Source organism: Apus apus, chromosome Z (genome assembly GCF_020740795.1).
Source record: "Apus apus isolate bApuApu2 chromosome Z, bApuApu2.pri.cur, whole genome shotgun sequence".
In the NCBI taxonomy this organism is placed as follows: domain Eukaryota; kingdom Metazoa; phylum Chordata; class Aves; order Apodiformes; family Apodidae; genus Apus; species Apus apus.
The window spans coordinates 14,054,780-14,068,202 of record NC_067312.1 but is presented as its reverse complement, the minus strand read 5'-3'; the positions used below and the strand labels follow the sequence as shown (position 1 = coordinate 14,068,202).

The 13,423-nt window shown below is 42.8% G+C and overlaps 1 protein-coding gene across 8 annotated transcripts in view; it reads left to right on the top strand.

The window, feature by feature from the left end:
• LIFR (LIF receptor subunit alpha) overlaps nt 1-8,054 on the top strand; it is a 57,050-nt gene extending 48,996 nt beyond the window's left edge. For all 8 annotated transcript variants that reach the window (XM_051642285.1, XM_051642287.1, XM_051642290.1 and 5 more), the window contains one exon: nt 552-8,054. In XM_051642285.1, the coding sequence (XP_051498245.1) occupies nt 552-1,190 (639 nt within the window). In that variant the 3' untranslated portion in view covers nt 1,191-8,054. The remainder of the gene's footprint in view (nt 1-551) is intronic.
• The last annotated feature ends 5,369 nt before the right edge of the window (nt 8,055-13,423 follow it).

Below are 13,423 nucleotides of genomic sequence, written 5' to 3'. Positions count from 1 at the left end.
GTAGGAAGGAACAGGACAAGTTACTGAATAACTGTTACCAGGTGCTGTCTAAGCTTTCTTGTTGTTAATGTAATCACTTGTAAAGTTTGAACTAGCAGAGGATGCTGCATTTCTCTCCTCCCACACTAATGGGAGGTGTCCGTACATGATAATAACTGTGTGGGAGTAATATACCCATCCTTGTCATAGTGTTAGAGGAAGGAGGTGTGGAGCAGTGTACATGGCCCAAGCCTCCTGGTATACGTAGTAGCTGGACCTGTGCGTAACATTTAAATCACCTTCTGAGACAGATTGTACAAAGTTGAATTTTGGGGAAAGGGGTCGCAAACACTTGCTGCAGTATCTGGAGTCTCTTTTACATTGCTAGAATATTTTAACATTTGCAGAACTATGTGATTAGCCAGAAGATGTGAATTAAGCCACTTTACTTTTATGTTTTAGTAGTGGCAGTGCGATGACTGCAAGCCACAAGCTAACATACTGGTGTATGGTGTGTGGTGTTTCCAAGTCTTTGACTTAGTCTCTCCTCCTGCTTCTTTTTCTCACTTCAGGGAAGTAAGACACTTAAAACACTGGAAATGAACCCCTGCACTCCCAACAGTGTTGAAGTGGTAGAAACACAGTCTGCTGCTCCCAAGATTGAAGACACAGAGATGATGTCACCAGTGCCAGACACCACTGTGCCTGAAGATGGCTCTGACTCAGAAACAGAGAACCATGTGGTTGTGTCCTACTGCCCCCCTATCATTGAAGAGGAGATCTCAAATCCCCCTATGGATGAACCTGTGGGGTCATCTCAGGTGGTTTACATTGACATCCAGTCAATGTATCAGCCTCAAATTAAACCAGAGGGGGAGCCAGAAATAGACTTAGTGACTACAGCAGGCTATAAGCCTCAAATGCAGCTGCCTATCAGTGCTCTGAAAATGGAGAGTCGCTCACCTGCAGGGGAAGAATTTGATAAAACTACAGGTTACAGACCTCAGGCAAACACCAGTGCCTGGAACATGGACACTCCGGACTCTCCTGGATCAGTTGGAAGCAACAATGAAAATGCATCTTTTGGGAGCCCATGCTCAATTAATTCCCGACAGTTTCTGCTTCCCTCAAAAGATGAAGAAGAGTCTCCCAAACCCAGTAACACAGGGTGGTCCTTCTCACACTTTTTCCAGAACAAACCAAATGATTAACAGTGAGTCCTCGTTGCATCTGAACCTGCCTTCTTATTAAAAATAATTAAGAATAAGCTTTCATTCCTGATGTTGTAAAGAAAGGAGTAAGAAAAGTGCAAAAGGCATGAATTAGTCTTGGAGACAGTCAGCAGAGATTCTAGTGAGCTGAATCTTAATGTTTAAATTAGTGAAAATGTTGATGTTCCATTTTAATAGAGGCCAAGAGGCCAATATTGTAGCAATTTAGTTATTACTCTAGTAAAATATATTTGATATAAAGGGTATTGAGGTTAGAGCTCCCAATAGATAATCATAGCCAAAGAACTCTGCCTACCTTCACATAGTGCTCCAAGATTAATACAGTCTCATGCAACTTATAACTTGGAAAGATTGCTTTGCTCTGTTGTAGTTGTTCTCAACTATGCATACTCAAATGTTGCAGCCCCAACAGGTTTCCTTACTGAAGGTTTGTTTCATTTGTCACTAAACCTCAGCCTAACATGTGGAAACAATGTGGTTGGAAACTTGAGATCTTTTACCTAGTTATAAACTAAGAACAAATTAGAATTCTCTTTTTGCCTTCTCCCATATAGAAGGGTATTGTCACTGTTTAAGACTTCTGAAGTAATGACCATTCAAATCTGTTGCTTTTTAACTAGACATTAGATTCTGTACCTACTGTATATTGTTTATTCAATGTTTGACTCAGGGGTACAAACGGGGAAAAAAGTATAACACTGATTTAAACCTCAATAAGAACTGCGTAAAGTTTAAAACTTTTTTTTAAACTTAGAATGCTCTGTTTTTTCTATCCTTTGGTTAAGGAATTAATCTTTCCTAATGTATTGCACTAATGCATTTTTGTATTTCATAGCTTCTGCTTCAGATCTCCTTCTTCAAAGTGGTACAGTACTCCATTCGCCCCCAGTGTTTGGCAGTCTTTGCACTATACAATAATGTAAGAGAAGGGGAAATCTCTATCTACTAAAATTAGCTATCCAGGCAGTTTGGCATGTGAAATTAGAGGTAGTAATACTAGCTAGCTCCTTGAGAACAAATTGCTCTTTGGATGGTCTTACTGTGTTAGATTTGCCCCCTGGCTGTTCTCCAGTATCTACCCAACTGGACCTTCTTTTCAGCTGAGCATACAAAGGGGGATTTCTCAAATGGCAGGGAGAAACCCAAGGAGGTTTTAATGACACTAATTCTACCTCTCCTTTACCAGATATGTAATGCAAAGAAAGCTTAAATTATGTACATTTGTGTGCTTAAAGGAGTGTTCAGAACAATTGTCTTTGAAAATGCTTATTTTCATGTATACATCTCTAGGCAGCTTTAATTGTAACATTTCACTGTGTCAACTTCAGACTGTGTCACACAAATTTCCCTAGTTTACAGGAGAAAGTGCTTTCTAACTTATCTGTTCTTTACTAGAAAACACAGTGGTGAGAGGTCAAATGTTAAATGTCTTCATGAAGTCCTAACTGAATCTTTCATTTAGATTTCAGTTTTCTTATCTATTTTGTGTTTTTTTTAATAAATGAGGGAGTAATTTTGTAAGCAAGATCCCAAAAGTGGTAAGGAGGCAGCACTGGCTACGCCACTAGCTGTAAAGGTGTGAGAGCAGACCAGGAGGACTGGCAGACATTTGGTCTCCAAACTATGTGATGTGGCCATCAAAATAAAACCAAGCATTAAGGTAAACCTAGTTGCAGCAACAAATGGTGCAGTTTCAGATATGGATATGTATCTGCCATCTCCATAGAATGAAAATACAGAGGGATTTCAAAACTGACAAAAAGGCAGAACACTAAATAACATCCAAAATATAAACAGTAACGACTATCTGTGTGTGCTTTCTGGAAGAGTGAAATGTGAAGACAGTAAAAATAGATCTGTTTGCCAACCTGACAAGGGTGTAAGGTGTGTCTGGAAGAAGAGAAAGCGCAGATAGAATTTTCTGCTTTTGAGGTTCAATCTGGGAATTAGCAGACCTGTGAGTGAAAAGACAGGCAGTGGGAAGAGCTAGTGTCCATCTGTCAGCAGACATCACTGCAAGAGAAAGTTTCATGCCTAATCTATTGCTGCTTATCATGCAGAACACTAAGCTAATACATAAAATGAAGCAGTTATGCACTTTGTGCTTAGTAGCTGGGAGGTGGCTAAATCCTAATAATAACAAGCCTTTTTCACATTATCTCTTTAGAGCAGATTTCTTTTCACTAGTGCAGATTTGGCTTATGTGTTTATCTCGTAAAATGAATTTTAGATTGTGCTGCAATATGCCTTCAATTGAAAGCAGAAGATGTCAAGGACAGAGTGTTTGGGTAGTGCTTTGAAATTTTATGGAGCAGTTACTCAATGCAGAGGAGTAATACAGTGATCCAAACAAAAAAACCAGAACACCCTCTTTAGTGGAACAGCTGATCATGAAGAATAACTGTGCTTTCATATGGCTGTGTATTGCAAGAAACAAAACCAAACTGAAGTTTGAAAGTGCTAGCAATTTTTAATTCAGCAGAATGGAAGCCAGGGCAGCTACAGAGAACACACAGAGCTCACAGGCAGCATCCTACCACCCTTTGCAGTGCTTCTATGGTGAATCACTTAAACACAACCATCACATACATACTCAGTTCTTCCTTTGTGCTGCTCATCCTATTCAGTAAAGGCAACAGCATTTTAAATTGCTTCATTTTTTAGTGATTAGGTAGGTGAAAGCTCCACATATATGGGGACTGCCTCAGTAGTATCAAAGCATTCTGATCTAATCATCCATCACTTTTGGTTTTTTAAACTTTGACTATATATTTTATTTGATTGGTGTTCTGACTTCCAGGGGGTAAGGCGCAAGAGTGCCATTGGTATCAATGGCATACTATACACATAATCTTTTATCAGTAGCAAAAGAATGAGGCAAATGGGGGAGAGACACAGGCTTGTACAACATGTAGAACCATTTACCATTGTTTAGTGGCTATGAACTACTAAGCAGTTTCCATTCCAGCAGTTAAAAGCTCAGCTGCTGCACCTCTGTGGGTTTTTTTGAGCCTATTCAGTGCTGCCAGTGAGGACTCCTTTCAAATGCCTCAGATCTTCAGCAGCTAATCCAAATACCAGATGGGTAGTGAGAGGTTGTGTACTTATTTAGTGATCATGTGAAAACACATCTAGGTGCACGGAGCAGTAAGAATGAGTGACGAGGATTGTCAGGGAATAGACTTGCTTTCTGAGCCCAGGAGCCGTGTTACCAGTGGAGCATCTTTGGGAATGTATTCATACCAAATTCACTTTCGAAGAAGAACGGTGCTATTTAGCCTCTAAATGCATTTATAATAATTTTGAGAATGAAACTTTGGGCTTCATGAGGGATCAGGCTCATTGTACTAATGCCTTTGGGCTTCCTAGTGAACCTCTTCAGTCACGTTGGTTCTGAAAAATGTCTTAGGAAACTTAAAGTATTGCATTTCTAACCATCATTTTTTTGAAATATTTTATTCCTTTATAGAACATGTATTTTGCTTTAGTTCTTTTGGGTTTTTACTTTTTTTCTAGAAGAATAGAAATATCAGCTTTTTTTAAAAAAAAACCACAAAAACAAAACAGACTTCCAGAAGGGATATGACCAGAAGGGATTGTGTCCAAAACACTGTTGCTTCTAATTCAGTGCTTCAGTCCTCCAGTTTGATCACTCTTCAGAGATATAGGGTATTAATGCCAAGCAATTCCATTCTGAAGCAATCATCAGTACTGCTGCTTTTTGTTTTTGAGCCATGCCTGTCATATGTGACAATATGGGGTTTGTAATAGGTTTTTGTATTGTTTTCTGTATGCGTGGAACATCAATCACTTTTGATGTAACATCGTGCACTCTCCTATTTGACACATTCATTATTTTTGTTGTTCTAACATGCAGCAGGATCTGGGATCTTGGTCATGTATGTTAGATTTTGGGATGGTAGATCTGCATGTGATATACCTCACAGAACTGCTAGTTAATGTATCAAGAAAACAGTAAGCTAATATTACAGGCAGGCAGTGAATTACCTCCCCTGCTATGCGGTGGCGGCATATGCAGACTTAGGACCTAGTGACTGGCATTTGCTGAGGTAGCTTGACTTTATTATCTGTAGTTGCTGCTTTCATGGGTAAACCATTTCAAAAGGGAACCAGTAGCCACATTGTCTGTCACGGCACAATTGGCAAATGCACCGTGTTTCTTCATCCTTTTTTTTTTTTTTTTTTTTTTTTGTGGAGGACCAGAGCTTTCCTCTGCTGGGAACGTGGCAGCAGCAAGCTCCTGCTGACCTCGAGTTCTAGGCTGCTCTGAAGAGGCACGTTCAAGCCGCACTTGTTTTTTAGTAATTTTTTTCTTCTACTTCTTCTTGTGATACAGTTCAGCGGGGTAGAGCCTAGAGCTGTGTGTTTGGTGTGGCCTTACTCTCCAGGACATTCAATTGAACATGAATAATAGCAAAAATAAAGGCAATTGGAGGGAGAGGGTGGTTATGATGAGGCAATGAGAAATCCTATGCTCTATTTTTAGACAAATACTACTTTGTAAATAGAATACTCATATACTTGCAAGTAGATAGAAACATAGTAAAAGAATTTGAAACACATAGGAAAAATGTAACTTTTAAAGAATCAAATTGCTAGCAAGGCTCCTGTACCATTTAACTATCAAGAACTTGCCATATGAGTGGTATCTGCAGTTCCACCACAGACTTCGATGAGTACTTCAGTGCGAATGGCATTAATATTTTTAACACTAAGAAAAGTCCTAACCCCTTATGCAGATAGGTGCTCAAGCATTATGTAGCTAGGTGCATACTGCAGAAGAAGCTGACTTGGCATTCCCAAAGCGATTTTTTTTGGAGCCCTGTACTTGAATATATGCCTTCAGAGACACAGAGGTGCTCCTCCTGACATGCTGCATGGAGTCTGTGCTGCTGTGCAGTAAGCAATGCCCTGTGTGGCTGATGCTCTGAGGTGCTGTCAGCAGTTCACAAAATTCATTGTTGGCTTTTTCTTAGCCTTTTCCTTAGTAAGCCTGGAAATGTAGACCCAGATCCCAAATGCCAAACATGGACTCAGAAATGTTGGCATGTTTAAAAGCTTATTTCCTCACTCCTAAGTCTGTCTTAAATTTTTAAATATCACCGTAGAAGCTGGAAAACAGTTTCTTCCATAACACTGTTTTTTTTCCTCTCCTCCCCCATTTATATAACTCTGGATTTTCCCCAGTGTTTCTAAGATAGCCAGTGTTTGTTTCCTTTCTGCATGTTATGCAAACAAACTTCAGATGATATTGGCAAGGGTTCCTGTAACTTTACAAGTTGTCCCAGGGTGCATAACAATACTTTTTCTCCACAAAAACATGTATTAATTCCTTTTGCTTTTACAAGAAAAAAGCAGTCTTCAGAGAACTTTTGTGTTTCAGAGGGCAGAGGCTGAGCGCTCCAGTGCAAGTGAGCTGGTCTAAAGCAGGGTGCTGCATAAGAGGACTGGGTCTCCAGTGTTACCTTCTCCTGGTGCCAGCTATGCCTGCTGCCTTGGGTGAATGTGATGCAGCAGAGCAGATGGCATCCTTACTTTTTAATGTGATAGCGGGTGGAATCTCTAAGTAGGTTTTTGGACAGTCTCAAATCTGCACTTTGACTGTATATACATGAAAGCAAGCTCCAGTAAAAGTGTATGCACAACTTCCACAAGAAGGTTCAATACCTTTGTAATACATAAGGTCTCATGTTGTGCAAAATGTAGTAAGTAAACTTACAGAATGACAAAGCAAAAAACAAAACATTTTCATTATTTGGGCTGAGAAAAAAAGAGAAGTAGCTCAAGCAAGGCAGAGTAAAGCAGAAACTGTTATGGTCTCACACTTTTCAGTACTAACACAACAAAAAAAAAGAATCCTTGAATATCACATTGTCAGTCTTTCCTTAATGTGATTCAGTAGTGGCTTAGTATGAACAATATTTTATGCTTTGTAGCATGTCCGAGAAGTTTGTAAAGCAGGGGATAGTAAAAAAAAAGAAGATAACTGAATCAAGTTGTGTCTGAAATACAACTTGAAGTAATAGTTATTTGGACTTTGATCCTGTTGTGGCGCACAAAACAGCGGAGCTGGTGGAGTCATACAGGTTACCTAAAAAAACCCCAACAAAAAACGTTGTACTATAATGCTGTAACTTTTAAAATACATACTGTGAACAGGTTCAATGTGTTTTTTTAGCTCTTTTGATACCATATTTTTTACAACGTAAGGAATTTGTTTAGAGATGTTTTTATGTTTGTTTTTACAAAGATTTTAATGGACTTTTGTTTAATACTAGCGAAAACATTGTTTGCCAATTTGAAATAGTGATCTATAAAAATTGATTCTGAGAACAAATCAATAAATCAAGCTGACAAAACAGTCTTCCTAACACACTAAATCTCATCAGTCATTTAACATATTTCTTTTGCTGAATGACACTGTAGTTTACCAGCTTCCAAATCAGCTCTTGAAAAAGTACTTCTTTCACAATTTAAGCAAAATCATCACGAGGCACTTTAATGAAGTTGTAGCATATCAAGTAAAATACTGATTCAACAAATTGTATCAACAAGAAAATTCATTATCTAAGCAGTTAAACAAATGCATGCTTGAAAAAGGAAGCATGGAATCATTTTGGGGATATAATATTACAGTGTGGCAGATGACATTTAAGACTAACCTAACACTAAGATACAAACTTTGCATATGTTTTAAACCTAGTTTGCTTGGCTGTTGTAGCTCCTGTTGTATTGCTTGGGTGTCTAAAAATACGCACGTATTTAACAATTTTACCATAGTATTGCCATGGAATTTAATAAATATATTTTCTTACACTCTTACATGTTTCAATATTCCTTGCTTGTATGTTTATTTTTAAGTTAAATTCTGCTCATCTTCCAGTACAAACAGAGTTATTCTAATTTTGTGCCAGAGTAAATAACCACAGGATCTGGCAAGCACAGCCTTGGCTTCTTGATCTGCAGGGCGGATAGTAATGCAGATATTCTCTGAGCAGTGTTTCCTGAGCTCACCATCCCTGAGTGTATAAATACACGTTTCACTGAAGCCCTCCTGTTCCTGCTGTGCATTAGGATGGCAGGAAGAAGACCAGTTGACTTAGCCATGTCCTCCTAAGCTTATGATTCTAACACAGGTGGGGGCTTGAGATGTGATTTCCCTGCGGGCTTGGTTTGAGGCCCGCAGACGTGAGCAGCCAGAGGCTCTCCATGGTGGAGAGGCCTGTGTGGGGGATATCCCTATTCCAGGATGAAGGATGTAGCCACAGGAAGAAGGGGGCCCAGGCTGCACACCATGGGGTTGGTTTGGATGACATAGGACACTTCCTCATTGTGTTTTAGTAGAATAGAGATGATCAGCTTCTATTGTGGTGGTAACATGGGCCTTCTGTTAGAGACAACTTATGTTACAGCATTTACTTGTCCTAGCGACAGGCAAGGAATTTTGTGGCTCATCTAACCACAGCATCTGAACTAGTGATTGACACACGGGCCTATCACAGTGCAGACAGGCAGGTGCCACATCACAGCATGTCACATAAAGCCATCACGGCATGGCAGCTCTATGCTGTCTCTTTGGAAGCGGTCTCCAAAGCCAGAGAGTCAATTCCTTATCTTGCAATAACAGATTGGTGCAACCTACAGGTATGACCAGCAATTAGGCAGGATGTGTGAGCTCCCATGAGCTCTGGGGAGGTGCAGGATCAAGGGTACTCAGTCCTTTAAGCAGAACTGAAGAGTACTACTCTGAAAAGACTGAAACCCATAGAGCTGTGGAAGTAGGCTTTGACTGTTCCAAAGGTGAAATCCCACAGCTGTGCTCCCAAGCCCTGTGATAGCTTTGGCCAGTGCAGGAACACCAGGGAGGAGTTCAAGACAGATCTCACTTCATCAGCTGGGCCTCAGGTCTAAAAGACAGAAAAGGATGATGGTTTTGCAGTATCTTCTGAAGGTGTTGCAAGTTGTTCAGATGTATCTTGTTCAAACCTCGGCAAGCCCTTTTGGATTTGGTACTTAACACATCTCAGGGACAGCTGGGTCTCTCCATCTATTAGCACAGAGGTACTCACTCAACAGCAGCACCAAAGGATCATAGAAGCAGCAGTTTTCTTCACAGGGACAGAGCTGTGTCACATCCATAGTGGGTGCAGACCAGCCCGTGCTCTGCCGCTGCAGAGCAAATGTGCAGAGACCTGTGGCCCTGGGGCAGGCAAGGTGGCTCTGGCCTCTCAGCACCTGCACTGCCCCTGCCTGGGTGCAGGATGCTGGGCTCCTGCCCATGGCCCCACCACCTGCCCTGCCTGGGCACAGGGTGTGCAGCCCCATGGCTGTGCCCATCCACTCCCAGGGCAAGGCAGGGGTTCTAGCCAGCGCAGAAAACAGTTACTGACAGTATCCTGCCATGCCACATTTGCAAAACATGGCCAGAACAGAGCACAGAATCATCTTGGTTGGAAAAGACCTTTATGATGACCAAGTCCAGCTGTTAACTCAGCACACTGGAAGTCCATCACTAAACCATGTCCCTCAGCATCACATATACACATCTTTTAAATACTTCCAGGGATGGTGACTCCACCACTGCCCTGGGCAGCCTGTTGCAATGCTTGACAAGACTTTCAGTGAAGACAGTTTTCCTAATGTCCACTCTAAACATCCCCTGGTGCAACTTGAGGCCTACAACTTGCTACATGGGAGAAGAGACCAACCCCCACCTCACTACAAACACCTTTCAGGTAGTTGTAGAGAGCAATAAGGTCTCCCCTCAGCTTCCTTTTCTCCAGACTGAACAAGCCCTGTTCCCTCAGCTACTCCTTGTAAGTCTTTTGCTCTAGACCCTTCATCAGCTTCATTGCCCTTCTTTGGATGCACTCTAGTACTTCAGTGTCTCTCTTGGAATGAGGGGCAGAAAACTGAACACAGTATTCAAGGTGTGGCCTCAATATCTGCAGGAGGGAGACTCCACAACCCCTCTGGGCAGTCTGTGCAAATGCTCAGTCACCCTCACCGGAAAAAAGTGTTTCCTGGTGTTTAGAAGGAGCCTCCTATTTTCACTCAGCAGCTTCATTGCCATTATTTGGATTAAACACTCCAAGCCAATTGTGAGTTGGAGCTTTTAATTTTCGGGGCTTTTGCAAGGTACCTGGGAATTAAAAATACAGACACTTCCACAAAGTAAAATCAGTCTGAGTTTCACGTGGTGTCCTGGCTAATGAAAGACACTAAGTTGTGCTACAAAATCACAGCAACTGAGTTCAAAGTTTTGGTAGTTATGGTGTGCATGGGCTACCCCATTTTTCACCATCAGGACAAGGGTGGGGAGAGGGACTTGAGCCCTCCATGTTTCCTGGACTCATTCCAGCTTTGAACAACCTGGTCTAGTGGGAGGTACCCCTGCCAATGCAGGGGGTTTGGAACTAGATGATCTTCAAGGTTCCTTTCAACCCAAACCACTGTGTGATTCTATGATTCTGCTGCTTCATTTTTTAATTGTGCTGTGGCAGGGGAAAAAAAAAATGGAAGCAAGAGAGATTGTATAGACAATATTTCCCCTCAGGAGTCCTCAAAAGACAGGAAAATTTCTAAGTGTCCAAAAAAGTGACCATGTATGGTATTCCCCCTAGAAACTATTTAAGGGTCTACAAAACAGAAAAAAATTTTGGAAAGCCACTGGTTTGTGAACCTGAAAGTGGGGTGTCCATGCTCAGCAGCCCCATTTCTTCCACACTGTCCCCATATGTTACTGTAAGATACAGTGCTGGAAAACACAACCTGTGGGGATGGATGCTGAAAAACTGGCACTGTTGTTTTCCTAGAAAGGGAGACGAAAGAAGATTGAAATAGAAATAGTGTGGTGGGGGGGAGAGAGACAACATTGTCTTTGTTCTATGCACAATAAACAAAGAAAAATGCTCTGACAGCAAACGGATACTCAACAGAAATGAGGTCAGTCGGTCGCATCGCTGCCAGGCGGTCTCTGTCACAGGGGCTTGGGAAGAGGGCACTCACAGACGAGTCAGGTCCTGCCCCTGGGGGTGCAGAGCCAGGACCTCACAGAGCTGTGTGACCACAGGTGCCAGTGCCAAGCTGTTACTGCTGTGTGGGAGGCCTGAGCACGGGGACACATCATTGCCAGACGAGGGGTCCATGGATGCCCATGGTGACTCAAACCAGTGTAAAAATGGAACGGGAGTCATGGGTATTGTGCTCACCAGAGCAGGTGACACCCTGACTTGGACATCAGAAGAAGGTGTTGATTTAGAGAAGGGAAAACCCTACTGTGTGCACACATGCCTCCCCAAAAAGTAAAATGCTAATAAAAAGACGCATCTGGTTGGTGGGATGTGGCTGCCACTCTCTGTGAGTAAACCACAGCTGCATTTTATTTAGCTCTTTAAAGTGAGGAGTTTTGCCCATTGAGGGGTGATGCCACCATGAAGAGAGCTGCATGTGCAGGGCCGGAATGATGCATTTACCACATGGCTTATTTTGCTTTATCAACAGAATTAAAACGTTTTCTCAAAAGCAAAGTCTGCCTGAGAAAATAGTAACTTTTAACAGGCATCTGTGGCAGGCTAATGCACCAGTAGGAAATAGCCAGCTTCCCAAGCCTGGCAGCCTCTTCTCTTTGCCACTTTGCTCCCCAGGGCCAGACTAGGAGGACTGGGATAGAAAAGAGCTCCTGGCCCCTCTCTTTGGACCACCCAGGACACACCAGTGCAGCAAGAATTTGCTTACCTTAGGGACCATTGCTAAGTCTCATCTGGCCTTATTTGCCCTTGATGTCCCTTTTTGCTTGATTTTTTTGCTTTTTTTTCACCTTCCATATTTTGCTTTAGGATGACCTGAGTAAACCTAACTGCTGATTCCCAAGTGGCTGGTCACCAGGGAGATGGAGAAATGGTGGAGAATAGTGAGACATGCTGTGCCCCAGATACAGTGAGGGGCAGGCAGGGAGCAGCTCTGCCCACAGCTAGTGCCCAGCACAAAGCCTGACTTAGCCCATCCAGGCTGGCTCCACAGGGGGTGTTTAGCCCTAGAAAGTGGAGGAGGATGTCTTTTGGGATTAATATAGAAAGTTAGGAAGAAGGCTGAGAAGTGCAATTCTAGGAAGGGGATTAAATAGGAAAAAAGAGGCACAAGCATCTGGGACTGCTGGCTTCACTGCTGGTTTGCACAGGCAAAAAGGACCTGGCTCTGACAACTGGCAAGAGATCATCCTGCAGCAGCACCAGGGTCAAGCTGAGCATCTGATATGGCCCAAGAATACATAACATGATTAATAAATGGTTTCGGAGGCAGTAAGCAGTATATCCAGGCCAGTTCCTGCGAAAATGACTAAGCACTCTGCCATGCACTGTTGGCCTTTCCTTCTCTTTCCCTGGCCTAGCATCAGAGGGGTGGTGGGAGTGGCTGGGAGTCCACTTCTGATCAGATGTTCCTGAGTTTTTGGCACCTGTATTCTGCTCATCCGTTTGAATGGAAACCCAATGCCTCTCACCCAGCCTCCAGCTCCACCAGGGAGAACAGAGATGTGGACGCGGGATGCTTCCCTCTTTGGAAGTTTCTCAGACTATCTTTAAAAGGATGCAGAAAGGACATTGTTTGTTTGTTTGCTTGGTGTTTTTGCTTTCGTTTGGTTGGGTTGTGGGGTTTTTTTTGTTTTGTTTTTTTTTTTTAAGCTGCAAATCCTGCAGCATCTTTGCAATTCCCCCCCGCCCGAGCGGCACCACGCAGCTGTGCCGCTCGTGCTCCGTCTGCGCCGCGGCCGGGCGATGCTGCCAGCTCCGAATTCCCGCGTGGTGACACGCACAGTTGGAAACAGGCGTTTGGGAAGCTGCCGTTTGTTGCTCTTCCTGTTCCACAACAACAACAACGGAGATATTTCCTACTCTGCATTTCAAAGAGCTGCTTTTGTTCTGGGTAAGTAGCGCCTTGTACCAAAACCCCTGTTACTCTGCAGTAAATTATCTTAAAATAGAGACCTCTCCCACCAGATGTTTGTCTTGGAGCCGCTCCCCAAACTGCAACAGAAATGAAAGGGCGGGTAAGGCAAGGTGCAAGTGACAGAGCAGAGGCTGATGCCGTTTCTGAACCAGCTTTGTCCCCTGTCACCAGCGGCATGTCAGGTCCCCAGGACTTGGGGTCCTGACGCCAGATCTCCCTACCCTGTGCCAGACAGGGCAGTGCCA